Here is a 27080-nt window from a genome sequence, read left to right as displayed (position 1 = left end):
GAGTGAATCATTCCCATCCCGATGGATTTCCATGTGTTTTTAAAGCAGGGTTGTGGAAAAACCCTCATCTTCCTCATTCCTGCGCTCCGGCCGAGTGGCTCCAGAGCCGTTCCCAAGGGAAACCCTGCCCTGCTCTGCTGCTCTCATCCCAAAAACTCCTTCCAGGAGCCCCGGGGATGCAGCGCCCCCATCCCCATCCCCATTCCCGTGGCCGTTCCCGGTGCCTGGAGGACGGGAGGAGCAAACCGACCCTACAGCGATTTGTTGGGGGTGCTCGGCAGTGTCTTTACTCCATTCCCATCCCACTTCCATTCCCATTCCCGGCCGATGGAGGATGGGATCACCAAACCATCCCCCCAGGCCTCTTTGGGGGTGCTCGGCAGCCCCTTTAGAGCCCCTCCTTCCCCTCCCCAGCGGGCGGAGGGCGGCATTTGCTGCTCGCCCGCCTATCTTCACCTTGGGATGATCCCTTGGGACCAGCACTTTGCTCCCCTGTTTCCCTCTCAGCTTTCCTGCCGGATTTCCTGCTTTCAGCCTCTCCCTGTGGCAGGATCCGGCCTTTTCCTCTCCTCCCGCCCCAAATCCAGCTGGAAAATGCCCGGCCGAACCCCGACGTGCTTCAGCCCAGAGCAGCCGCACGCCCCATCCGTCCCTCATTGCAGGGCCCCGGTGGCGCCGTGTCCCGATGCCGTGCCTGGGGTTTTGCGTAGCCACCCCCTGAAGCCCCCAGGGATCGGGAATTTCGGGGGGCACCCCGGGATCCGGGTCCCACTCCTGCAGCTCTTACCTGCCGGCACCATGTGCGGCTCCAGGTGAAGGCGTTGCCCAGGTGAAGGCGTTGCCTTTTTCCTACCTCACCTTTCCAGTTCGGCTGGAATGAGGCTCAACCCCCCCGGATCCCTCCCCCGTTAACCCCTCGCTGGCTGCGGGGCAAACCCATCGTCCAGGAGACTGGGAATGGGGCTTTGAATTCTGGATCACGGGAGGGGAAAATTGGGGTGTTTTGGGGTTTTTTTTGGCATGACAGCGCATTTTCCGGGAGCTGGTGGAACAGGCTCGACGTCTTTTCCCTGAGTCACGGGTTTTGGAGCGCGGGGAGAGAGTGACAATCCCCAGCCTCCCCCTCTCACACTCCTCAGAGACCCGAAATCCGCCGCTGGGGATACCCCCGGACCCCTCTGCAGTCCCAGATGGAGATTTGGGATTTTGCCACCTTTTTCATCTTTATTTCAGACGGGATGGGGGCTGGGAAATACTTTCTGGGGAATAAATTTGGGGAAGATGCCGCATTTCCCGTGGGATCAGAGGGTGCTGAGGCACTCGGGGGGATCCTGGAGGGGGTCTGCAGCACCTGAGGAGTCCTGGCTCGTGTCCTGCTCCGGTGTCCCGGAACAGCCCTGGGAGAGACACGGGGGGGACACTGGCACCTCGTGATTCCGTTAAATCCCAGCCCAAAGGGACCGAGCCCCTGCCCGCTGCACCCGCCCGGGCTGGGGATCCAGGGGGGCACCGGCCGTTCCCGGGGCCTGGCGCCGCGGGGAGGGGCAGGTCCGGCCCCACCTGCGGCAGAGGGTGTCCCCCGGGCTGGCTTTGTCCCCCGGGCCGGCCCCGTGTCCCCACGAACCGCCCGGGTGTCCCCGAGCCGGGAATCCTGTGCGCGTTCCTCGCTCCCACCGCGGCTCTCCCAGAACTTCCCCACCTGAGCTTTGCGCACCTCCGGCCCGACACCCGCCGCCTCCGCGCTGTCCTGGGTGTCCCCGCGCTGTCCCCGCTCCCCGCCGAGCTGGCACGGCTCCCGGGGTGTCGCCGGTGCCGCCGCGGGGCCGAGGGCACGGCAGGGGACAGCTGCGGGCGGGGACACCGCGGGCCGTGCCCGACCCTCGGCGCTGGTGGCCGCGCTGTCCCCTGCCGTGCCCGGCTCTGGTGACAAGGTGCCAGCGGCCTGGGCGATGGCCTCGGATAAAATCAGCGACGCCAGGGAGGCGGCGATGCCCTCGGGGCCCCCCCGCGCCCCGCTGTCACCCCCCGGCGCCGCCGCTGTCGCCGATGGCTCCTGCCCCGGGCACGGGGCGTCGGGGTTGGAGATGGGCTCCGGGGGCTCCTCGCTGGACACCGACCCTGTCGCCGATGTCGCCCGCCCCGGGGGCTCGTTGTCGTGGCCGGGCTCCGGGGGCTCCTCGCTGGACACCGACTCCGTGTCCAGGGAGGCGCCGCTGGCGGGCGAAGCCGGGGGCGGCCCGGGGGAAACAGCCCCCGGCTCCGCGCTGGGGGCGGCGCTGTCCCCGCCGGGGGACGCCGGTGTCACCTCCGCGTCCTCCACGGGCGCCTTGTCCGGGCAGGGGAACATGGCCGGGGGGCTCACGGGCGCGGAGATGACCAGAGAGCGGCGGTTGCTGGCGGGGGGGACAGAGCGGTTCAGGCCGGGGTGTCCCCGAGCATCCCTGAGGTGTCACCGGCCCAGCCTGCAGGTGACGCTTCCCCATCCAGCAGGACCCCGACACCTCCCCAGGCCCACCAGAAAGCGCCTTCAGCCCGTCTGTGGCACACCCCGCCCGCCCCAGGACCTTGGGGCCGGAGCCTCGTGGGGGCTGGGGGGCCAATTGTCCCCTCCACCTCCGCTGTGCCCCCTTCTCCCCCGGGCGTTACCTGGGAACGCCTTTGATGATGAACACCTTGCTCGAGTGCTGCTTCTCCAGTTTGCTCATCACCTCGTACAGGTCCCGGTTGAGCTGGGGAAGGGGGACGCAGAAACACCTCAGGGGCCCCCCAGGTACCCCCACCCACCCGGGGTTCAGCAGGGCCCCCAACACCTGGGGACAGCCCAAACACCCTCGGGCTGCTCTGGATGAATGAAATGAAGAGCAAGGACTCTGGAAGGGTGGGAAACAGCATCGGCGTAACCTTCTGGGGACACCTGGGGACACCTGGTGCTACCGGGGGGTGGGGGAGGTGTTTTGGGGTGCCTTCCCCACCTTGCTCATCTCCTTGTAGAAGACGTCACGGAGGTTGGAGATGTTCTGGAACACGGTGATGTAACAGGCGATGCGGCTGCGGGGGACAGGGAGGGGTCTGGGGGTGTCCCACGATGTCCCACAGAGGGGACACCAGAGGGGTCTGGGGGTGTCCCACGATGTCCCACAAAGGGGACACCGGAGGGGTCTGGGGGTGCCCCATGAAGGGGACACCGGAGGGGTCTGGGGATGCTCAGCCACCTCCCACCTGCTGAGTCCCCAACACCTTGGGCCCCACATGGAAGGGGAATGTCCCCCTCAGGGCCACCCCATGGATGCCGTGGAGCTGCCACCTCCCACTGTCACAGGCCCCCCGTGGCCCCCTGCCCCAGGACCCCCGATGTGTCCCTAGGGTGGACTTTGAGGAGAGACCCACGCAACTTCTTCCCTGCATGGGGGGACCTCGCCCACCTGATGGCACCCATGCCCATGTCCCCCAGCCCCATGGTGTCCCCCCACCCCTGCTGTGTCCCCCTGTCCCTGCCGTGTCCCCCCACCCCACGATGTCGCCCAGCCCCATGATGTCCCCCAGCCCCACAATGTCCCCCAGCCCCACGATGTCCCCCAGTCCCACAATGTCCCCTAGCCCCACAATGTCCCCCAGCCCCACGATGTCCCCCAGCCCCACGATGTCCCCCAGCATTACAATGTCCCCCACGCCCCGGTTCTTGATGTCCCCAAGCCCTTGTGGTGTCTCCCAGCCCGATGACATCCCCAGCCTGTCAACGCCCACAGTGACCTCCAGCCCCACGGTGTCCCCAAATCCCTGCAGTGTCCCTCAGCCCCCTGCATGTCCCCGAGCCCCCGCGATGTCGCCAGGCCTGTGACAGCCCCGTACCTGCCGTACAGGACCGGCAGCTCCTCCCGCAGGTCCCTGTTCAGGTCCTCAAACACCGCCTGGGCTTTATTGAACTCCTCCTCGGCCTGCGGGGAGGGACAGGGGGCCGTGGCTTTGTCCCCACGGCCGGGGGACTGTCCCCACACGGGGGCTGTGCCGGGGCATCCTGGGGAGTCCCAACCTTGGCGATTTTGGCCTCGTCCTTTTTCTTGGCGCTCTGCAGAGCCTCCAGGTGGTGCCGGGCGCTGTCGTAGTCCACGAGCTTTCGGCCCCGCTTGGCGATGCGCTCCTGGGAAGGGGGGACAGGTGAGCCAGGACCCCCCGTGCTCCCCCCGCCCCCAGCCCCACCAGACCACGCAGGGGCACCTTAAAATCCCCGAACTGAGCCAGGTAATTCTCCATGAGCCGCAGGGCTTGGTCAGCCAGCTTCGCCTCGTAGTCATCCCACAGGAGGTCATTGCTCTGGGGGGACAGTGACAGGGACAGGGACAGCAGTGGCACCCGGGACCCTCCAACCCCCCAGGCTTCAAGGGGACCCTTGGGGACACCCAGGGCTCACGTCGGCGATGGCGCGGAGCTCCTCGTGCCCGTCCCATTCGGGGCTGTAAATCTCCTGCAGCGTCTCGGCCACTCTGCGGGAGCTCTCGTGCATCACTGCGGACACAGACGTGCGGCACGGTCATTGGCATGGCCATGGTCATTGGCATGGTCATGGTCATTGGCATGGTCATGGCCATGGTCATTGGCATTGTGATTGTGATTGTGATTGTGATTATGATTGTCATTGTCATTGCCATAGTCATTGTCACTGTCATTGTCATTGTCATTGTCAATGTCAATGTCACTGTCATTCCCATTGTCACTGTCATTGTCATTGTCAATGTCAATGTCACTGTCATTCCCATTGTTATTGTCACTGTCATTGTCATTGTCATTGTCATTGTCAATGTCACTGTCATTCCCATTGTTATTGTCACTGTCACTGTCACTGTCACTGTCATTGTCATTGTCATTGCCATAGTCATTGTCACTGTCACTGTCATTGTCATTGTCATTGTCATTGTCAAAGTCAATGTCACTGTCATTCCCATTGTTATTGTCATTGTCATTGTCATTGTCATTGTCATTGTCATTGTCAATGTCATTGTCATTCCCATTGTTATTGTCACTGTCACTGTCACTGTCATTGTCATTGTCATTGCCATAGTCATTGTCACTGTCACTGTCATTGTCATTGTCATTGTCAAGGTCAATGTCACTGTCATTCCCATTGTTATTGTCACTGTCACTGTCACTGTCATTGTCATTGTCATTGTCATTGTCATTGCCATTGCCATTGTCATTGTCACTGCCATTGCCATTGTCATTGTCATGATAATTTATTCCTGATCGTTATTAATTTATTCATTACTGTCTGTTGTTGTTTATTAGCCCAGGTGTGTTATTTTAAATTATTTATTGTCCCTATTATCCCATATATAGCATGTATATCCGATAGATAACATATCTATCTGTTTTTCTATTTAACATATTATATATTATATATATCCTATATGTATTTATTATCTATTATCCCACATACAGTATTTATATTATTATTTTATCTTTAATATATATTTAATATCCATTATTTTTATATCTTTATTATCCCATATGTATTTAATACATAGTGCAATATAAAAATATATATTGCATATGTCATATATGTAGGATATATAATACATAGCTCATATATAATATATTATATATTATTCCATTATTATTATTATTATTATTATTATTATTATTATTACTATTACTATTACTATTACTATTACTATTATTATTATTATTTTCTCTTTGTTATCCATTTGTAGCTTACAATAGATTTATTCTCATTTTTTATTCTTTTTTTTATTTAATACCGATTTTTAATTAACAATCTATTTATTATAAGCACTATTTATTTCCTCTGCTATCCCTTATTTACTATCCTGGCTCCGCCCGGAGCCCCTCCCTGTTCCCGGGTTTCCCTGAGGCATTCGGGGCCGGTTCCGCACCTCTCACGGCTCCCACGAACCCCTTGAGGTCCTTGTAGAGTTTGTGGCCCTCGTTCTGCAAAACACAGCGGCGAGGGGGGTCAGGGCTGTCCGGGGGCTGGGGGGACAGGCCCCCGGTGTCCCCCTGTGGGGTGTCCGCAGTGTCCCCGGTGTCCCCCTGTCACCTGCTGCAGCTGGAAGTTGTAGGCGCTCTGCTCGAACTGCTCGTCTTTGGTTTCCACCGTTTTGCCCAATTTTTGCAAAACCTGTGATGGAGAGAGAGGGGAAGAGCCCCCCACCACACCCCGAGGTCACCGGGCCCCCCAAAACCGCCCTGAGGGGCTGCCGAGGATCCGGCAGGGCAGGACCTGTGTGGGAATGCAAAATTTCACTGCACCCACTCAGTGCTTTCATTTTTTTCAGGAAAATGGTGAATTTTGGGATGCCAATTTACCTCCCACCCTAAACCCTGCAGGTGCAGTCCTGTGCACCCCAAAACACCCTGAGCTCCAACTGTGGGGCACAGGGGACACCATGAGGAGGATGAGGAGGGTCTGAGGCTGAGGGAGAGCTCAGAGGCTGCACTGGGTGGGGGAGATTTGGGGTGTCCAGGCTGAACTTCCTGGGAAGAGGCTGAGTCTGGACTGGGGCAGCTTTGGGGTGTCCAGGAAGAGATGGAGCTCCCTGGGAAGAGGCTGGGGCCAGGCATGAAGGAGTTTTGGGGTGCTCAGGAAGAGGGTGACCCTCTGGAAAATGACTGAAGCTGGATGGGGGGAAATTCAGAGTGTCCAGGAAGAGGCTGAACCCCCCAGGAAGAGGTTGGGGCCAGGCAGGAGGGACTTTTTGGGTGTCCCCAAACAACTTGACCCCCACAGGAAGAGGCCAGGGCTGGGAGCAGGGAGCTTTGGAGTGTCCAGGAAGAGGCTGGGGCTGGGTCGGAGGGAGATTTGGGATGTCCAGGAAGAGGTTGGGCCCCCTGGGAAGAGGCCAGGACCGGCTGGGAGGGAGATCTGCTGTGTGCAGGAAGGAGCCAGAGCCTGGCCCCGGATGATTGAGCCGTGGGAAAGCCAAATTTAGCACCAAGTCCCGGCCAGGAAGCCTGGGAGGGTGAGGGTTTGAAAGGGGCTTTTGTGTCACCCCCAAAACTGCAGTCACAACTACATTTTTTGGGGGAGGAAAGGAAAGAGGTTCCCCCAAAGTGCCCCAAAGCAGCTGAGAATTGCCCCGCTCGTGCCGCTTCCGCAGCCCTTCCCCCTCGCTTCCTGCGGGCCCCTGCCGGTCTCGCCGACATTCCTGGGACCACCGGCCACGCTGGGTCCCGCCGGGCACCCTCAGTGCCTGCCAGCCCAGGGAGCCTGTGCCACCACCCCACAGCCCCCCATACCCTCTGCAAGGTGTTTTGGGTGGAAAACCCCCCACCACTGGAGAAGCCAAAGTATCTTGGGGAGCTCTGGGAGATGCCATCCTCCAAAGCCATGGAGCAACGATGACATTGACCCAGAAACGCCCAAATTCCCACCCTGGGAACACCCAAAGGTGCTGAGCTGTGCTGTTTGGGCCGGCCTGGGAGCACTGTGGTGGGAAAGAAGGACAAATCCAGTGAAAGCTGGGATTCGGGGGTGGGTGGCACCGCCGTACCTTCTCCTGGGCGCGGCTGAAGTGCTTCTGGACCTGCCTGGCGAAGAGCCCGGCGCTGCCGCTCCTGCCCTCGGCCATGGCCCCGGCCCGCCCCGCCCGCGGCCCCGCGGCTGCCGTTGGAGGGTTTTGATGGAGGAAGTCGGAGGCGAGGCCAGGCAGCATCCGCTGCGCGCCCCGGAACCCCCAAACCCCCAAAAGGCTCTCCTGGACCAGGGCCAGGCCACAGGGCTGGGCGACCATGAGGGATCTGGCGCTGGGAGGGACCCTCAAGGACCGTCGAGGCCGTTCCTGGCCCTGTGCAGGACAAAACCCCAATGGACAGGTTGTGGTCAATAAGGTCTCTGACCTCACAGATTGTGAAATCGCCAGAACTGGAACGGACCCACAAAAGTCACCTGTTGGTTCTGCAAAAGACAACCCCAAAGACGCCCAAAATCCAAGAGTGTTGTCTAAGTACTCCCTGATGTACAGACTCAAGGTGATACAGAGTAAAAATTTAACAAGGTAGAAATCCATTTGAATTTAAGTGAAATGTGCTGTAAATAAACATACCCATTCCCTACAAATCTTTATTAGAATTGTGGGGTTTGATTTTTCATCCGCATTTCAGAGGTATCATGGAAATCCTGAGTTGAAAGACATCCACTGGGAACAAAGAATTGTGGAACATATGGAGTAGGATAGGACGTAAGGTGTGTGTTCAATGTTTGTCCATGCACAGGACAATCCCAAGAACCTCAGTAATTAGGAAATCCGATGTTTTTAGCCCAAAAATGAGTTTGCAGCCCTTTGTGTCACAGCTGGGGGATCAGCTTTGCATTGGGGTGTCCCTGTGTGGGGCAGAGCTGTTGCTGCTGTCCCTCAACACATGCCCTCGACAGAACAAACATGGTATTACTTGGAAATGGAGTTCCTGGGAAATCCCGTGTTTTCCTTGGAGATAAGGGCAGAACTGCAGCAGGTGCTTTTGATTGCCTTCACTTTTTCTGGCCTGGCTGACCCCATGAACCCGGTGATCCCAAATGCCAGCTGTGCCTGTGCCTCGAGGGCCAAGGTCCCCCCCAAAACAACCCGAGTTTGGAGTTCAAGGGGGAAAAAATGACACCGTTTTGGCCAAAACGCCGGGGTTTCTTTCAAACCACATCGCTGCTTCGTTCTGCCCCAAGCTCAGGCCCCAGGGAGGCCGAGCCCCGGCGCTGCCCCAGCGCTGGCTGCGCTGGGGGCTTGGGGAGGGGCTGAAGGTCGTGGCCTGGCTGTGCCTCGATTTCCCCGTCCCGGCGCCGATGCGGCCGCATTCGGGTGCTGGATCCAGCCCTGGGAGCCATCGCACCGAGCGAGGCCGCGGAGAGCGGCAGCCGAGGCCCGGCGGGCTGAGAGCGGCCCCGGCGGAGCCGGCGCTGCGGCCGCGGGGCCGGGAGCCGCCAGCGCGGGGCAGCGTCCCCGGGATCCGGCGGCGCTCGGGCTGCCCTGGGGTGCCCGGGCGCCGCGTGTGCCTTGGCGGAGGGGCCAAGGCCGCTCGGGGGCCGCGGCACCTGCCGCCCTTCCCGCGCCTCCTCCCGCGGCCCCGTTAAAGCGCCCGCGGGGCAGCCCCGGCCCCGCGGCGGACAGCGCTCCACGATGATGCTGCAGCTCGTGCTCCTCGCCGCGCTCGCCCTGTGCGGTGAGTCCCGCCCGGAGCCTCCGGCCTCGGCAGCTGCCGAAGGCCCCGGGACCCACCCCGCGGGGGGCTCACGCCGCGCCTCTGTCCCCAGGGCGCTGCTCCGAGCTGGATCTCGATGGCATGCAGCGGGTGGTCGGCGGCACCGAGGCGCGCTCGCACGCCTGGCCCTACCAGGTGGGTCCTGCCGGCGTCCCGCGGCCGGGCCCGGGGCTCTCCCCGCGCCGGGACCCCGCGCTGAGCCCCGCGCCGCCTCTCGCCCCCTCCCCAGATCTCCCTGCAGTATTACTCCAACGGCGGCTGGCACCACACCTGCGGGGGCTCCCTCATCCAGAGGAACTGGGTGATGACCGCCGCCCACTGCGTCAACAAGTGAGCGGCCCGCGGCCCCCTCCTTCCTCTCGCCAAAGCTCCTTTCCCCCAAAATCCTTTCCAAGGAGAAATTCTGCCTGCCCCGGCCACCAGAGCGGCCGCCCTCGGAGGCCTTTGGGGCTCCTCAGGCAGGGGCTCCAGGGGCTCCTCCGGGAGCGTCCTCTCCCCGCTCGGAGCCTCCCGGATCAGCTCCCGCTCGGGCTGAGCGGAGCTCGGGGCTGACGGAGGGCTTTTTGCACCTTGCCGGCAGACAATTGCAGTACCGTGTGGTGGCCGGCGAGCACAACCTCAACGTCAACGAGGGCAGCGAGCAGGTCTTCAGCGTCAGCAAGATCGTCGTCCACCCCTACTGGAATAGCAACAACGTGGGCGCAGGGTAACGCCCGCGGGAGGGGCACCTGGGGGCAGCGCGGCCGGGCTTTGGGCAGGCTCCCCGTAACATGCCGTCCCTCCCCGCGGCAGCTACGACATCGCCCTGTTCCGCCTGAGCAGCTACGCCACCCTGAACAGCGCCGTGCAGCTGGCGGTGCTGCCCCAGGAGGGCACCGTCCTGCCCAACAACTACCCCTGCGTCATCACGGGCTGGGGCCTGACCCGCAGTGAGTAACGGGCTCCCCCCGCCCCGAATCGCGCGCCCGGGCACCGCCGGCAGCCGCGGCGGCGCTCGGAGCCGCGGACGGCGCCCGGAGGCTTCGCCCGGGGCTCCGCCCGGGCCACGCGGGCGCCCAGCGCCGGCCGGGGCCGCGCCGAGCCCGGGGGGCGCGGACGGGCCCGGGGGGGCTCGGCGGGGGCCGCGGGCTCGGCTTTGCCGGCGGCGTCCGGCGGCTCCGAGGCGGCGCTGACCGGCGCCGGCCCCGCGCAGGCAACGGGCAGCTGTCCAGCGTCCTGCTCCAGGCCTCCCTGCCCGTCGTGGACTACCAGATCTGCTCCAGCGCGTCCTACTGGGGCTCCCTGGTCAAGAACACCATGGTGTGCGCCGGCGGCGACGGCGTGCGCTCCGGCTGCCAGGTCCGGCCGCGGCCCCCGCGCCGCCCCCGCCGCCCCCGCGCCCCCCCAGCCCCGGCTCACGCCGCCCCTCGCTCCGCAGGGCGATTCCGGCGGGCCGCTGCACTGCGCCGTCAACGGGCAGTACCAGGTGCACGGCGTCACCAGCTTCGTGTCCAGCCAGGGCTGCAACGTGCTCCGCAAACCCACCGTGTTCACCCGCGTCTCCGCCTACGTCTCCTGGATCAAAAGCGTAAGGCGGCCGCGCCGGGCCGGGCCGCGCCGGGCCGGGCTCAGCCCCGGCGCTCTCGGGGCTCCGCTGCGCCGGCCCCGGCCCCGCGCGGCTCAGCCCGGCCCTCTCTCCCTTCCAGGTGGTCGCCCAGAACTGAGCCCGGCCGGACAAGCGCTCGCTGCCCCTGGCCCGTGGCCATGCCCTGACCGTCCCCCGCCGCGCTCCGGGCTCCTCGCACCCGAGCCGGCCTCAATAAAATCTCTCCTCCCGTCTCGGTGCCTCCGTGCTGCCTTGCCCCGCGCCCGCCCATCCTTCCTCCTCCGGCCCGCCGTCCTCATCGCCGCCCAGCTCCCGCACCAGCCCTTCCCCGCCTCCTCCTCTTCCTCACTCCTCAGGGAAGAGCCCTGGGGAGCCGGAGCTGGCTCCGAGCTGTCGGGGCAGCCCCAGCGTCTCTGGGACGCTGGAAAAGGGGGAAATGCTGCAGATCCCCCTCCTGGGCAGCGAGGCAATTGCCCCTTGGCCGTGCGGGGGCACGCGGAGGATTCGGGGCCATCCCATCGGCATTTCCCCTGCCGCTCGCTCCATTTCCCTTCCCAAAATGACCTCCTCGGCCATGAGAGCTGTCGGATTCGGGCACTGCCACCTCCTCGTCCCTCAGCTGCATCCTGGCGCTGTGCCACAGCCCCCCGGCCTGGGGACAAACCGCCAGCACCAACGTGCCCCAAACCCCCACTTTACACCCCAACCAGACACTGCGGGGTGGATCCGGCGCCCGCTGGGAGTTCCTCCCACCCCTCGGTCGCGTCCTGCCGAACAAAACACCCAAGAACGACCAGATGGCTCTGCCAGCCCCGCGGTGGCCGCGGGAGCCGTGGCTGTGCCTGGCACTGCTGAACCCCCGCGGGCTGTGCCCGGTTCTGCCCCTCCCAACCAGAAACACACCGAGGGGCTGGAGCACGTTCAGAGGAGGGAACAGAGCTGGGGAAGGGGCTGGAGCAGCTGAGGGAGCTGAGGAGGCTCAGCCTGGAGGAAAGGAGCCTCAGGGGGGACCTTCTGGCTCTCCACGACTCCCTGAGAGCAGGGGACAGCTGGGGGAGTCAGGTTCTGCTCCCAAGGAAACGGGACAGGAGGGGAGGACAGAGGCTCAGGTTGTGCCGGGAGAGGCTCAGCTTGGACACCAGGAGATCGACACAATCCCCTCCCTTGGGCAGCTGCGGTTCCAGCCCTGGCTCCCCACGGCAGTTCCGGTTGTCCTGTTCCACAAAGCCTTTGATTCCCCGTGCAGTGACCCCGCACAGCCCCAGCTGGTGCCTCTGAGGAGGAGCCCCTCGGGTTTATCTCCTCACAGTCCAAGAGTGCAAGTTTCACTCTTCCTCTCAAATCTTTGGCTCCTCTCGTCTCTCCCAGTGCCCACACACTTGGCGGTGCCACTGCTCTCCAAAGGCTCAGCACTTCACAGCCTTTTGTACCACCCAGCGCTGCAGTGCCAGCTGTGCTTCTGCCTGAGCAGGATCCTGCACAAGGAGGGAGTTTTCCTCTGGAGCTCCAGGGCTGGGGGAGATGGGCCTGGGCTCCTCTGGGAATGCAGGGGGAAGGAAGCTGCTCCTCTGGGAATGCAGGGGGAAGGAAGCTGCTCCTCTGGGAATGCAGGGGGCAAAGGCTGCTGTGCTGTTCCCAGGTCAGATTGGATCCAAGTAGGAATTCTCGGCTCCTCCCCCTGGGCGAAGCAGCTCCCAGTGGGATGATGGAATTTTCTCAGCCATGCAGGGACACTCAGTGGGCCATGAACAGAAGAGATAATGAAAAACTGCCCAATGAACAGATGATAACTGCTCCATCTCTAACAGATGGCAGTAGAATACAGCCCCCCGCCCCCGCCCCCAGCCACATCTTGCAGCCCAAGACACAGGGACGGTGGTTGGCCATTGGCAGGGGCAGCCCCGTGGCGTGGTGGAGCCCCTCTCCATGGAGGTGTCCAAGGAAGGACTGGATGTGGCACTCAGTGCTCTGGGCTGGTGACAAGGTGGGGATTGGGCACACTGGGACTCGATGGTCTGCGAGGGCTTTTCCCACCTCCGGGATTCTGGGATTCTGTGCTTGGTGTGTTGAGGAATGCAGCTGGTACAAGAGATCAGTTTGTGGTTGAGATGAAGGTTGAGCTCTGGGTGGTACAAGAGGCTGTGAAGTGCTGAGCCTTTGGAGAGCAGTGGCACCGCCAAGTGTGTGGGCACTGGGAGAGACGAGAGGAGCCAAAGATTTGAGAGGAAGAGTGAAACTTGCACTCTTGGACTGTGAGGAGATAAACCCGAGGGGCTCCTCCTCAGAGGCACCAGCTGGGGCTGTGCGGGGTCACTGCACGGGGAATCAAAGGCTTTGTGGAACAGGACAACCGGAACTGCCGTGGGGAGCCAGGGCTGGAACCGCAGCTGCCCAAGGGAGGGGATTGTGTCGATCTCCTGGTGTCCAAGCTGAGCCTCTCCCGGCACAACCTGAGCCTCTGTCCTCCCCTCCTGTCCCGTTTCCTTGGGAGCAGAACCTGACTCCCCCAGCTGTCCCCTGCTCTCAGGGAGTCGTGGAGAGCCAGAAGGTCCCCCCTGAGGCTCCTTTCCTCCAGGCTGAGCCTCCTCAGCTCCCTCAGCTGCTCCAGCCCCTTCCCCAGCTCTGTTCCCTCCTCTGAACGTGCTCCAGCCCCTCGGTGTGTTTCTGGTTGGGAGGGGCAGAACCGGGCACAGCCCGCGGGGGTTCAGCAGTGCCAGGCACAGCCACGGCTCCCGCGGCCACCGCGGGGCTGGCAGAGCCATCTGGTCGTTCTTGGGTGTTTTGTTCGGCAGGACGCGACCGAGGGGTGGGAGGAACTCCCAGCGGGCGCCGGATCCACCCCGCAGTGTCTGGTTGGGGTGTAAAGTGGGGGTTTGGGGCACGTTGGTGCTGGCGGTTTGTCCCCAGGCCGGGGGGCTGTGGCACAGCGCCAGGATGCAGCTGAGGGACGAGGAGGTGGCAGTGCCCGAATCCGACAGCTCTCATGGCCGAGGAGGTCATTTTGGGAAGGGAAATGGAGCGAGCGGCAGGGGAAATGCCGATGGGATGGCCCCGAATCCTCCGCGTGCCCCCGCACGGCCAAGGGGCAATTGCCTCGCTGCCCAGGAGGGGGATCTGCAGCATTTCCCCCTTTTCCAGCGTCCCAGAGACGCTGGGGCTGCCCCGACAGCTCGGAGCCAGCTCCGGCTCCCCAGGGCTCTTCCCTGAGGAGTGAGGAAGAGGAGGAGGCGGGGAAGGGCTGGTGCGGGAGCTGGGCGGCGATGAGGACGGCGGGCCGGAGGAGGAAGGATGGGCGGGCGCGGGGCAAGGCAGCACGGAGGCACCGAGACGGGAGGAGAGATTTTATTGAGGCCGGCTCGGGTGCGAGGAGCCCGGAGCGCGGCGGGGGACGGTCAGGGCATGGCCACGGGCCAGGGGCAGCGAGCGCTTGTCCGGCCGGGCTCAGTTCTGGGCGACCACCTGGAAGGGAGAGAGGGCCGGGCTGAGCCGCGCGGGGCCGGGGCCGGCGCAGCGGAGCCCCGAGAGCGCCGGGGCTGAGCCCGGCCCGGCGCGGCCCGGCCCGGCGCGGCCGCCTTACGCTTTTGATCCAGGAGACGTAGGCGGAGACGCGGGTGAACACGGTGGGTTTGCGGAGCACGTTGCAGCCCTGGCTGGACACGAAGCTGGTGACGCCGTGCACCTGGTACTGCCCGTTGACGGCGCAGTGCAGCGGCCCGCCGGAATCGCCCTGCGGAGCGAGGGGCGGCGTGAGCCGGGGCTGGGGGGGCGCGGGGGCGGCGGGGGCGGCGCGGGGGCCGCGGCCGGACCTGGCAGCCGGAGCGCACGCCGTCGCCGCCGGCGCACACCATGGTGTTCTTGACCAGGGAGCCCCAGTAGGACGCGCTGGAGCAGATCTGGTAGTCCACGACGGGCAGGGAGGCCTGGAGCAGGACGCTGGACAGCTGCCCGTTGCCTGCGCGGGGCCGGCGCCGGTCAGCGCCGCCTCGGAGCCGCCGGACGCCGCCGGCAAAGCCGAGCCCGCGGCCCCCGCCGAGCCCCCCCGGGCCCGTCCGCGCCCCCCGGGCTCGGCGCGGCCCCGGCCGGCGCTGGGCGCCCGCGTGGCCCGGGCGGAGCCCCGGGCGAAGCCTCCGGGCGCCGTCCGCGGCTCCGAGCGCCGCCGCGGCTGCCGGCGGTGCCCGGGCGCGGCGATTCGGGGCGGGGGGAGCCCGTTACTCACTGCGGGTCAGGCCCCAGCCCGTGATGACGCAGGGGTAGTTGTTGGGCAGGACGGTGCCCTCCTGGGGCAGCACCGCCAGCTGCACGGCGCTGTTCAGGGTGGCGTAGCTGCTCAGGCGGAACAGGGCGATGTCGTAGCTGCCGCGGGGAGGGACGGCATGTTACGGGGAGCCTGCCCAAAGCCCGGCCGCGCTGCCCCCAGGTGCCCCTCCCGCGGGCGTTACCCTGCGCCCACGTTGTTGCTATTCCAGTAGGGGTGGACGACGATCTTGCTGACGCTGAAGACCTGCTCGCTGCCCTCGTTGACGTTGAGGTTGTGCTCGCCGGCCACCACACGGTACTGCAATTGTCTGCCGGCAAGGTGCAAAAAGCCCTCCGTCAGCCCCGAGCTCCGCTCAGCCCGAGCGGGAGCTGATCCGGGAGGCTCCGAGCGGGGAGAGGACGCTCCCGGAGGAGCCCCTGGAGCCCCTGCCTGAGGAGCCCCAAAGGCCTCCGAGGGCGGCCGCTCTGGTGGCCGGGGCAGGCAGAATTTCTCCTTGGAAAGGATTTTGGGGGAAAGGAGCTTTGGCGAGAGGAAGGAGGGGGCCGCGGGCCGCTCACTTGTTGACGCAGTGGGCGGCGGTCATCACCCAGTTCCTCTGGATGAGGGAGCCCCCGCAGGTGTGGTGCCAGCCGCCGTTGGAGTAATACTGCAGGGAGATCTGGGGAGGGGGCGAGAGGCGGCGCGGGGCTCAGCGCGGGGTCCCGGCGCGGGGAGAGCCCCGGGCCCGGCCGCGGGACGCCGGCAGGACCCACCTGGTAGGGCCAGGCGTGCGAGCGCGCCTCGGTGCCGCCGACCACCCGCTGCATGCCATCGAGATCCAGCTCGGAGCAGCGCCCTGGGGACAGAGGCGCGGCGTGAGCCCCCCGCGGGGTGGGTCCCGGGGCCTTCGGCAGCTGCCGAGGCCGGAGGCTCCGGGCGGGACTCACCGCACAGGGCGAGCGCGGCGAGGAGCACGAGCTGCAGCATCATCGTGGAGCGCTGTCCGCCGCGGGGCCGGGGCTGCCCCGCGGGCGCTTTAACGGGGCCGCGGGAGGAGGCGCGGGAAGGGCGGCAGGTGCCGCGGCCCCCGAGCGGCCTTGGCCCCTCCGCCAAGGCACACGCGGCGCCCGGGCACCCCAGGGCAGCCCGAGCGCCGCCGGATCCCGGGGACGCTGCCCCGCGCTGGCGGCTCCCGGCCCCGCGGCCGCAGCGCCGGCTCCGCCGGGGCCGCTCTCAGCCCGCCGGGCCTCGGCTGCCGCTCTCCGCGGCCTCGCTCGGTGCGATGGCTCCCAGGGCTGGATCCAGCACCCGAATGCGGCCGCATCGGCGCCGGGACGGGGAAATCGAGGCACAGCCAGGCCACGACCTTCAGCCCCTCCCCAAGCCCCCAGCGCAGCCAGCGCTGGGGCAGCGCCGGGGCTCGGCCTCCCTGGGGCCTGAGCTTGGGGCAGAACGAAGCAGCGATGTGGTTTGAAAGAAACCCCGGCGTTTTGGCCAAAACGGTGTCATTTTTTCCCCCTTGAACTCCAAACTCGGGTTGTTTTGGGGGGGACCTTGGCCCTCGAGGCACAGGCACAGCTGGCATTTGGGATCACCGGGTTCATGGGGTCAGCCAGGCCAGAAAAAGTGAAGGCAATCAAAAGCACCTGCTGCAGTTCTGCCCTTATCTCCAAGGAAAACACGGGATTTCCCAGGAACTCCATTTCCAAGTAATCCCATGTTTGTTCTGTCGAGGGCACGTGTTGAGGGACAGCAGCAACAGCTCTGCCCCACACAGGGACACCCCAATGCAAAGCTGATCCCCCAGCTGTGACACAAAGGGCTGCAAACTCATTTTTGGGCTAAAAACATCGGATTTCCTAATTACTGAGGTTCTTGGGATTGTCCTGTGCATGGACAAACATTGAACACACACCTTACGTCCTATCCTACTCCATATGTTCCACAATTCTTTGTTCCCAGTGGATGTCTTTCAACTCAGGATTTCCATGATACCTCTGAAATGCGGATGAAAAATCAAACCCCACAATTCTAATAAAGATTTGTAGGGAATGGGTATGTTTATTTACAGCACATTTCACTTAAATTCAAATGGATTTCTACCTTGTTAAATTTTTACTCTGTATCACCTTGAGTCTGTACATCAGGGAGCACTTAGACAACACTCTTGGATTTTGGGCGTCTTTGGGGTTGTCTTTTGCAGAACCAACAGGTGACTTTTGTGGGTCCGTTCCAGTTCTGGCGATTTCACAATCTGTGAGGTCAGAGACCTTATTGACCACAACCTGTCCATTGGGGTTTTGTCCTGCACAGGGCCAGGAACGGCCTCGACGGTCCTTGAGGGTCCCTCCCAGCACCGGATCCCCAGTGCAAAGCTGATCCCCCAGCTGTGACACAAAGGGCTGCAAACTCAGTTTTGGGCTAAATAGGGAGTTTCTAGGACAAGAACACTGAAGGATATGAGGTCAGAGGAGTGTGGAGAGCTCAGAATGGCTGGAGACAAGATTCGTGTAAAATAAATCATCTCTTTATTTGAGGCTGAGTGTCTAGGACAGAGGTTCTCCCCCCTCCTGCCTTGTCCAGGAGGACTTTTCCCCCACTATAATGAAATGGCAACAAAAGTGGCAGCTACAGAAGTTGGGATAGACAAAAATATCTGTAACAGAGGAGATGTGGCACTCGGGATCCTGTTTAGAAGGATTCTGTGGCGCCATCCAGGGAAAACTCCTGCTCAGCACGAGAGTCGCACTCAGGAATCATCATCATTTCATAATAACAATAATAAAACTGAATATCGAACTTCCCCCCCTCCCGCCTCGAAATCCAACGTGATTCCTAAGGCACAGATCCCAACTTCTCCCATTGCCCGCCAGGGGCCACCGCAAGCCCCGATCCTCCCTCGGCGGGAGGAGCCCCACGGGCTCCGTCCTCCTCCTCGCCGGATTTTCCCGTCCAGATTCCACACCTGGGGAGGCGCATCCACGTTTTTAATGCCGGATCTGAATTTAAGAGTCTCTGGCTGCAGCCGGGGTGGGGAGGACGAGCAGCGCCTTCCGAGGAGCATCCGCAGGAGCGGCCCCGCCACGCCCGCGGCGTTTCGGGGTCCGCGGGGCGCCCCCGGCAGAGCCCGGCTCCCAAAGGCACGGGATCCAGTCCAAGGCAACCACGAAATGCAGCATATTTAAGGCTTTCACGTCTTAAATTAAAGCGAAGAAGGAAGTTTTTTGGATCCTGGTTTCCTGAGCGTGGCCGGCGCGGCCGGGAGCTCCGCTCCCTTTTAGGTGAAGGACCAGAGCTGGTGCGGGTCCGTGAGGTCGCAGGGAACCAGCGCCGGGTGCTTCCCCCGCGCCGTCAGACACAGCCCCGAGGCCAAGTTCTTGATCAGCCGGTTCTGCCGAAAAAAAAAACCAACCCAAGCGATCAGTGAGCGGCCAGAGGGTGAGCACGGGATGCGAGCGAGGGGAAACGGCCCCGGGGGAGCAGCGCCGTGGCGGGCACGGTGCGGCCGTGCCCAGGGGCGATGCCCGGGACGGGGAGTTCTCCTCACCTGCGCCAGGTCCCACTCCTCGCTGGCGGGCACCCGGCCGGGCTTCCCTCGGAACTGGCACTCGCCCAGCTCGGCCGTGCCCTCGGCCCCGCGCAGGCACAGCTCCTTGCCGATGTTGTGGCGCAGCTCCCGCTGGCTCGTGTACTCGAAGTACTGCGGGAAGAGCCGGCGGGGCCGTCACTGCCGCGCCCCGGGAGCTGAGCCCCGGGGAGAAACGGGGGGCGGCAGAGGGGGAAATGATGGGGATGCTTTGGGGGCTCACCTGGTTGCCCCCCAGGCCGTGGCAGGGGTACATGATGAGAGGTTTCCCACCGTGGTTGTTCTCCCCAACGTCCAGGCAGCTCTTGGTGCCCTCGTTTTTTATCTGTGGCGTGGGGGGAAGAGGAGAGGTGGTGGTGGGAAAAAGAGCGGGGAGAAAAACGAGAGTGAAAAAGGAGATGGAGAGAGGGGGGAAAGAGGTGGGAGGAAAAGGGAGGGGAAAGGCGATGGGAGCGGGGATGAGGAGGGGAGGAGAGGGGGGAAGGAGGGGGGAAAAAAGGGGCAGGAGTGAGGAAAAAGGCTCCAGGAGAGTGGAGGAAAGAAGGGCTCAGAGGAGCCGGGGTAGGAGCGGCTCGGGTTCGGCTGTGCGGGGCTCTGGGTTATCGCGGTGCAAACACGATCCCGGCACGCAGCGCCGGCTCCGGGTCCCGTGTCCTTTCCAGGACATGAGGAACGCCCGAGCCATCGCCTCCGGCACACGGAGCAAAGGCAAAGGCACTCGGGCTGAGGTTTCAGGAAATAAAGGTGAATTAAAAGCTGGATGAGAGCCAGCACCCAGCACTTGGCTGTCACCGGGCCGGCTGCTGTCACATCGCCCTGGCTGGGGAGGGGCAGACTCGGGATCCAACCCCCAGCTTGAGGGAAAGAGCTTTTCCAGCCTCAGGGGAATCCCACAGTCAGGGATGGAGCTGGAGCCCCTCATCCCGCCTGCCCTCAGTTCCTTGGGGATGCAGCCAGAGCGTCCTGCTGTCCCCAGCTCCCTCAGGGACAGAGCCAGCCCTCCACGTCCTGCCTGTCTCCACTTCCCTCTGGATGGGTGGCTGGAGGTGGGCTCCTGCCTCCCACCCGTGCCCAGATTCCCACGGGATGGAGATGGAGCTCCACGTCCCATCCCCAGCTCAGTTATTCCAGCCCTCCCTGTGCCAGGACAGTGTTTGGGGCTCAAGGAAGTTTTCAGCTCTTCCCCTGACTTTAACCCAAATCCACATCCCCATGGGCTCCCCACCCTGGGACTCACCCCAAACCAGCTCTGCCGGATTCCAGCTTAGCCGGAGTCCAAACCGGCCCCGCCAGCCGGTGACTGATGAGGTGACAGACTGACACGGGGAGCAGCGACAGAAGAGGTGACAGACTGACAGATGAGGTGACAGACTGACAGATGAGGTGACAGACTGACACGGGGAGCAGCGACAGACACGGGGACAGGTGCAGCGAGCGGGGACAGACACGGGGACAGGCGCAGTGACCTGGGACAGACGTGGCAGCACCCGCTCCCCTCCCCGGGTTAATGCAAAGCCCCACACCCAACCTCGGGCGCTCCCCCCGCGGTTCCCCGCCCGGGGCCGAGCCCGCGGTGCCCCGGCCAGCCCGGCACTCACTGCTCCGTAGAACGTCGGGGTCAGGTCGGGCACGAACATCTCGGGGTAGACGTTCTGCAGGTACCAGGTGAAGTTCCTGCAGTGCAGCCGCTCCCGCAGCCTGCGCCGCTCTGTGATGTCACCAAACGTCTTCTATCGGCGGAGTCACAGGTGAAAATTAAATTCACTTCAGAAAACAGTAGGGGAAAATCCCCAAAAAACCCTTTCCGTGTTGGGGCTCAGAGCTGGGAGTCACCCCAGCTTTGCCATCAACCCTCATGGTGTGACCAGCACCAAGACAAGTTGGGGGGTCACCTGACGGGTACCCACAGGCTCCCCCAAGAGCTTGGAGATATTTTGGTGAAGAATAAGAAGTTTTGGTGTTGAAAAAAGAAAAGAATAAAAAGTTTTAGTGCTAAAAAAAAAAAAAAAAAAGAAATTCATAAACCCCAATGCTTTCCTACTAGGAAACATTCTGGCCAGAGGGAGAAAGGAAAAAAAAAGGGTTTTGGCTACTTTTGTCCACCTGTCTGGTTTCCCACCCACTCCTGCTGCTCGGGCAGAGCTCCCAGCAGGACCAGCCCTCCCAGTAGAAGCTGCAGCCCCCCGTGTGTCCAGCACCTCTCTGGCCATCTGGGAGGCCTGCTGGTTCCGGCGGTAGAAGATCTCCTTGTAGTCGTCCATCCAGACCTCGGCCAGGCGCACCTGGTTCCGGGAGATCACCTGGGTGCCCTTGGGGAAGGTGTGGGGGCTCTTGGAGCGGAACACGTGGCCCACGACGGAGCAGGGGATGATCTCCACCTGTCCCCCGCACTGCCACACCTGCGGGGAGGCCACACCTGAGGTGGGGGGGTCCAGCCCCCGGGCCCCCCAGCAGGGAGCTCCCTGCAGGTGCCCTTGGAAGGTGACCCCCCGTCCTTACCCTGAAGGACATTTCCACATTCTCACCCCCCCAAATCTCCATCTGGTCATCGTAGGAGCCGATGTGTTCGAAGTAGGATCTGGAGATGGCAAAGAGGCCACCTGCAAAGGTCGGGGACCTGCAGTGGGCAAAGAAGGGGTAAAACACAAATAAAAGAGCAGAAATCTGAGTTTTGGGACATCACAGCCCCAAAATCAGAATCCCCCTCCATCCAGCTGTGGTGGCTTTGGTGGACAGGCTGGGCCTGGCTGCTGGGGGGGGACAGAGGTGACAGCATGACACAAAGGGGCCTCGCTGCCGGCTGGATTCAAAGTGAAAAGAGGATATTGTTACTAAAAACCTGTCGCCAAAAAGAGGAGGAGGTCAGAGCCCGGTGCCCCAGTCCCTCCTCCTGCTTCTCTAATCTTTTCCATCTGAGGCTGGAACAGAACCTCGCTTTTATTCAGGAAAAATAATAAACCCCAAGGATTCTCTGAGCTGCTGGAGACGAGGCAGTGCCGGGAGCCAAGTGCCCGGCTGGAGGTGAAAGGGGCTTTTATTGGGACAGCAGCGTCGCCCAGGTGACCCGTGCACAAAGCCAGCCCCGCGGCCGCCGTGGGGCCGGGCCCGCGCGGGGTGTCCGGTGTCTCCCAGTGGGGCACCAGGGAAAAACCCCTGCTCTGTCTGCGTGTAAAACTGAGGGATAAGAAAAGGGCTTTTGGCACAGCCTGATCCACAGGGGACCGGTTCTGTGCGGGGGCACCTGGGCATCCGAGGGTCAGAAGGTACCGACAGCAATTAAATCCTTCATGGGCAGCTCTGCAGGAGCGAGGAGGAGATTCCAAGGTCCGTTTTGGCCCCGCGTTCCCCAAGCCCCAAGGGAGGTTTGTCCTCCACCATCCCCGCAGCTCTGACCGTGCTCGGGCACGAACACCCTGCCATCTCCCACGTCAAAATCCCACGGAGAACCCCGCTGGGAAGGGGCAGCACTGCCCGTCCAGAGGCACCAAAACCAAGGAAAACACCAATTTGTTGGAAAAGAGAGCAAACCCAGCTGGATAAAGAGTCCCGTGCTGGGCTTACTTGATGGGGAATGTCTCATCCTTCCTGCGCTGCCTCTCCCGCGCGGGAACGATCTCCCAGCCGAAAGTCAGGCTCCAGTCGAAATTGCCCCGGCTGTGCTGCTTCCCGTTCTGGACGGGCTTGGAGAACTCGAAGGTGTTGAGGTCAATGGTGGCGATGTCGGGGCTCACGACGGCCGTGGGCTCCTCGGCGATGCGGGACAGGAGCGGCTCCAGCCACCCGTGGAAACACTCGCCTGGGACACGGGGACAGTGGAGCGGGGCCAGCGCCTCTCGCAGCGCCCGGCGGCTGGACGCTCGCGGTGTCACAGCGTGTCACGGGGCGGACACTCACAGTGGGCATCCAGGAAGGTCAGCACCTCCCCGCTGGCCACGCTGGCCCCCAGCAGCCGCGCCGTGATGAGCCCCTTGCGCTCCCGCTGCCGCACCACGCGCACGATCTGCAGCTGCTCCACGTAGCGATCCAGCTCCTCCTTCAGGTACTCTGCGGGTGGGAAGAGCACCCGGACCCGTCACAGAGGCAGGTGCCAGTCCCTGCATCCCACCAGCCCGTCCTGCTGCCCCCATCCCATCCCATCCCCATCCCATCCCCATCCCATCCCATCCCATCCCATCCCATCCCATCCCATCCCATCCCCATCCCATCCCCATCCCATCCCCATCCCATCCCATCCCATCCCATCCCATCCCATCCCATCCCATCCCCATCCCATCCCCATCCCATCCCCATCCCATCCCCATCCCATCCCCATCCCATCCCATCCCATCCCATCCCATCCCATCCCATCCCATCCCATCCCATCCCATCCCATCCCATCCCATCCCATCCCATCCCATCCCATCCCATCCCCATCCCATCCCCATCCCATCCCCATCCCATCCCCATCCCCATCCCATCCCATCCCTGCTGCTCAGACCCTGCAGTTGGGTTTACATTCAGGGACACCAGAGCCTTTCCCCAATCCCAAGTGTATTTTTGGCTAAAGAAAATGAGTTTTATGAGGGTCTAATCCCTCTCTGGAAAGGGACTGGGGATTGACATGGTGAGGAGGTCACACCCCTGTGCTTGAAGTGTCACCAGGACCAGGCTGTTACTGAGGGAAGGGACAGCGGGTGCAGGGTCACCAGAAGAACCCGGGATTTCTTGGCAGATGCAGCCAAGCCAGGGCCTGGAAATGGCCTGGTGGGAGCTGGGACCCCGAGAAAAGCGTCCTGGGAAGGGGACCCGAGTCCAGCCCACGTCCAGCTACAGTGGGAGTCGAGCTCTGGGGCAGTGAAGCCCGGGGGCACCACGAGTTCCTGCTCCACGGGAGCCCGTAGGTGGAAAGGGAGAATTTATCTGGGACAAGGGCAGAGTCCGCTCCTCCCAGCGCCCTGACACTGAACCCCGCGTTAATGAGCTCTGGGTGCTAATTAACGAGGATTACAGCTGGCTGAGGGTGGAGGTTTGTGGGGCACCTGGTTTGTCCCCAGGGCAGGGTTAACAGTGGTGCTGCGGAAGGGAAAATCCCGGGGCTGCTCCGGGGTGGATGAAACAGGGAGCACCTGCTGGGAGATCCCGGGATGCTGGGAGCGTGAGCCGCTTCTCCGAGAGGCTCAGAGCTGCTGCTGCTCCCAGGCTTGGAAAGGGGCTTGGCATCTCCTGCATCCTGCTGATCCCACATCCTGCCATGGATCCTGCCTCCCTCTGGCCCCCGAATCCCCCCGCCACTCCCTCACAGCTCCCTGTGGCCCCTGCACCCTGTCACTCCCCCATCCCACCACAGCTTGTCCTGCCTCCCTCTGGCATCCACATCCCACATGGCTCCAGCATCCCTCTTGATCCCACATCCCATCACAGCTCCTGCACCCCCCTGACCCCTCATACCCACATCCCCCCACGCTCCCTGCCCCCCCGGCCCTGTGTCCCCGTGGTCCCCACCCACCGTCCGTGCTGGCATCGTCCACCAGGATGACCTCGCGGAGCAGCCGAGCCGGGGACGAGTGCAGGACGCTGTAGACGGTCCGGAGCAGGGTGGACCAGGCCTCGTTGTGGAACACGATCACCACGCTGGTGGTGGGGAGGGGAGGGCAGCGCTTGAACTTCTGGTCGATGCACCTGGGGGATAGAATAGGGGGGATGAAGAGGGAGGCACGACCGGAGTGACCCCCCGATATCCAGCCCCCACTAAACCCCACAGCTGCAGGGGAGCAGCTCTGGCCCCTCTGGGCTCGTCCCTGCTTTGATTCCCATTGATTTTGGTTGAGTGAGTCCCATTCCCGGCCTCCGCTTCCCCCTTTGTCACCGCTACACCTGCTAAGCACGGATAATCGCCTGCCAGCGCAGGGGGCTGGATTCCTCCATCCCTTTCAAGGCTTTTTCCATCCCAAATTCCCCCCATGTCTCCCCCGTCCCACCCCTCCGCGCGGGCCCCGCTTTAATCCGGCAGCCCCCGGCCGAGGCCAGGCGGGGAAATCTCTGGAGATTCCCAGTTTCCCTCCCCCCAACCCCAGCGGGGTCCAGGGCTGTTCCACTCGGCTAAGAAAAGAAAAAGTCTGACCGCTGGAGCCGCTGGAATAAAGGAGGGAGGGGAGGGAAAGGCGGGGAGGTGCCGGCGCCACCAAGCAGGTACAGAGACACAAAGAGCCTGTTGCCATTAAACCCGCCCCCAAGGGGCCCAAATCAGGGAGAAATAAAGAAATAATAATAAATAAATTTTTTTTTGGTTTAACTCTGTCTGCGCTCAATCCTCTGCCAGTGCTCGTGACATCCTGGCCCAAATCTGCTTTAATTTCCTCTGTAATTTGGGGGAGTATGTGGCCCCAGGGGCTTTGGGCGCGGCGCTCACTCGGGCGGGCGGCTGTCGGGGCCCAGCGCACGCTGCAGGGAGATGCGGTCGCTGGCGAAGGCGTTGAAGCAATGCTTCTCGTAGCCTCGCTCCTTCTCCTTCGTCTCCTCGGGCGTCCAGCGATCCTTCTTGAAGGCTTTTCCGTCGGCGCCGGGGCTGGCGGGGTCCTGGGGGGGCCTCTCCATCAGCGGCCGCAGCTCGGCCGCGGTGTAGACGCCGGGCAGGCAGGAGCGGGCGCTGGGCAGCGGCTCCGGCGGCGGCTCCGGGGCCCCGATCTGCAGCCGCGGCATCGAGTCCCGCAGGTCCCGCACGGCGCCCAGCATCAGGTCCAGCACCTGGTCCTTGCCCTGCACGATGTTCCGCAGCCACGGCTCCTCGCCCGGCTCCTTGCTCCCCACGTCCTTCTGGAGGATGAAGAGGAAGAGGACGAAGACGGCGCCCGCCAAGGCCACCTTCAAGGTGCTGTAGCGGCGGCGGAACAGCCTCATTGTGGGGTTTCGGGGCGTTTTTGGAGGGTTCTCCGGGCTGCGGGATTCAGCAATGTGGGGGCTCGGGGCGCATCACGGTGTCCTGCTTTGCTCCAGTGACCTGGGGGGAGGAGAAACACCTGCGGTGAATTCCCGGGCTGGATGCACCCCGGGAGCATCCCCTTGATGTCAAAATAAAGATTTAGTATACTGTATTTCATAGAGATTATAGTGTACCAAAAATGGAATATATAAATACGATCAACTCATGGAATAGTTTTGTTAAGGACCTTAAGCATCATCCAGTCCGACCAACTGCCACGGGCAGGGAACCTCCCACTAGACCAGGTTAATAACAAATAATAACGTAACAATACAATAGCAACAAAATACATCAACATATTGACATATTATATTAATATTAGCATCATATGAACATATCGATATTGCAATACAATGTTAGTAATATACTGGTATGGCAATATGTTAATATAAGGTTTGGCACAAGTGACACCTGTAAAATTCATTCCCCCCCAGCACTTCCAGCCCCTAAATCCATCCCGAAATTAAAACACCAGGAAAAGTGCGGGTTAATAAATGCCAGAGGATGTGCCACCCCCCCACCGCACACGAGACCCCTCCCCAAAAAAGTTTCTTCTGGGACCGATCCGGAGGCTGCAGCCTCCTCCCGCCGCCGCTCCTCGCACGCCGAAGTTAAAACAGAACAAAAAATGCCGAAAGTTTTTCGGCCACTGGGGAAAAAAGCCTTTCCCTGAGCATTTTCCTGCCTGCGAAGGGAAACTCGAGCAGACCGTGCAGTGCTCCGGGCTCGGCGGAGCTGCAGCCGCAGGTTCGGCGGCCGGGGCCGTGTCCGCTGCCACGGCCACCGGGAGCTCGGCGCCAGCTCCCGAATTTGCCCCGGGATCCGTCGGAGGCTCTGAGCTTTCCACCACCCCCAAACTTCCCGCGGCTCCTCTTTGTGAGCCGCGGCCGCCGGAGCATGGACGAGCCCGGCGGGATCCATTCACCGCCATCTCCTCCTCCTCCTCCACTTCGGGGTTCCCCCCCCTTCCCTTGATTCCTTTTTCCCCTTTTCTTTTCATTCTCTTGGGAATGGGGCGGGGAAGGGCACCTGCCACAACTTCAAGGGCGAGGAAGTTTGGGCTGGGGAGGAGGAGGAGGAGGAGGAGGGGGGTCCCGGGGTCCCCGCTTTGAGCGCCGCGGGATCAAAGCTGGACCACGCTTCACTGCCAAGAGCGCCCGGCCCCATCCAGCGCGGAAAAGTAGAACTGGGGAAAAAACACCAATCCCCTCGTGTTCCCTGCCACTTCCTCGGAATTTCTGCCCGAAGCTGAGCGAAGGTACCCCCAGCTCTGCTTGTGCCCCCGAGCTTCGAGGTTTTCATCGCACGGCGCTGCCGCCCGTACAACAAGGAGGAGGGAAGAGCAGCGGATTTTAGGAGGAAAAACTCAGTTTCCATCAACCCCACAACTCTCTGAGCTTCCTTCCTGCCACGTTGCTAGAGAAGCTCGTTAGGTGTCGGTGCTAATTAACCCCAGACGGACACTCAGGCGTGCAGGGGGAGTGGCACAGGTTGTGCACAAGAGTTGCCG

At 62.4% G+C, this 27080-nt stretch overlaps 4 protein-coding genes across 4 annotated transcripts; 1 reads left to right on the top strand and 3 right to left on the bottom strand.

Annotated features, from left to right (window-relative positions):
- Positions 1-1197: 1197 nt before the first annotated feature.
- On the bottom strand, positions 1198-7583 carry BIN2 (bridging integrator 2). The gene is made up of 12 exons (XM_077788618.1): positions 7506-7583; positions 6053-6133; positions 5889-5943; positions 4409-4503; positions 4216-4311; positions 4031-4138; positions 3850-3935; positions 2973-3048; positions 2647-2729; positions 2175-2393; positions 1715-2105; positions 1198-1397 (listed from the first exon to the last, which is right to left on the bottom strand). The coding sequence occupies exons 1-12, from the start codon at positions 7581-7583 to the stop codon at positions 1302-1304; spliced, it is 1464 nt and encodes a 487-aa protein (XP_077644744.1). The 3' UTR covers positions 1198-1301.
- A 1529-nt stretch (positions 7584-9112) lies between these two features.
- On the top strand, positions 9113-11022 carry LOC110481815 (chymotrypsin-like elastase family member 1). Its single transcript, XM_021550602.1, has 8 exons — positions 9113-9165; positions 9257-9339; positions 9434-9534; positions 9785-9910; positions 9997-10133; positions 10397-10542; positions 10622-10771; positions 10890-11022. Exons 1-8 carry the CDS (start codon positions 9123-9125, stop codon positions 10905-10907), a joined length of 804 nt encoding a protein of 267 aa, XP_021406277.1. The 5' UTR covers positions 9113-9122; the 3' UTR covers positions 10908-11022.
- Positions 11023-14115: 3093 nt separating this feature from the next.
- Positions 14116-16026, bottom strand: CELA1 (chymotrypsin like elastase 1). Its single transcript, XM_021543952.1, has 8 exons — positions 15974-16026; positions 15800-15882; positions 15605-15705; positions 15229-15354; positions 15006-15142; positions 14596-14741; positions 14367-14516; positions 14116-14248 (listed from the first exon to the last, which is right to left on the bottom strand). Exons 1-8 carry the CDS (start codon positions 16014-16016, stop codon positions 14231-14233), a joined length of 804 nt encoding a protein of 267 aa, XP_021399627.1. The 5' UTR covers positions 16017-16026; the 3' UTR covers positions 14116-14230.
- Positions 16027-18265: 2239 nt separating this feature from the next.
- On the bottom strand, positions 18266-25488 carry GALNT6 (polypeptide N-acetylgalactosaminyltransferase 6). Its single transcript, XM_021543950.1, has 10 exons — positions 25001-25488; positions 24098-24270; positions 22507-22656; positions 22174-22408; positions 21112-21229; positions 20811-21011; positions 20211-20342; positions 18836-18937; positions 18574-18726; positions 18266-18417 (listed from the first exon to the last, which is right to left on the bottom strand). The coding sequence occupies exons 1-10, from the start codon at positions 25486-25488 to the stop codon at positions 18304-18306; spliced, it is 1866 nt and encodes a 621-aa protein (XP_021399625.1). The 3' UTR covers positions 18266-18303.
- Between the last annotated feature and the right edge of the window lie 1592 nt (positions 25489-27080).

Source organism: Lonchura striata, chromosome 27 (genome assembly GCF_046129695.1).
Source record: "Lonchura striata isolate bLonStr1 chromosome 27, bLonStr1.mat, whole genome shotgun sequence".
Lineage (NCBI taxonomy): Eukaryota > Metazoa > Chordata > Aves > Passeriformes > Estrildidae > Lonchura > Lonchura striata.
The sequence above is the reverse complement of the archived record's forward strand: the minus strand, read 5'-3'. Positions and strand labels throughout refer to the sequence as shown.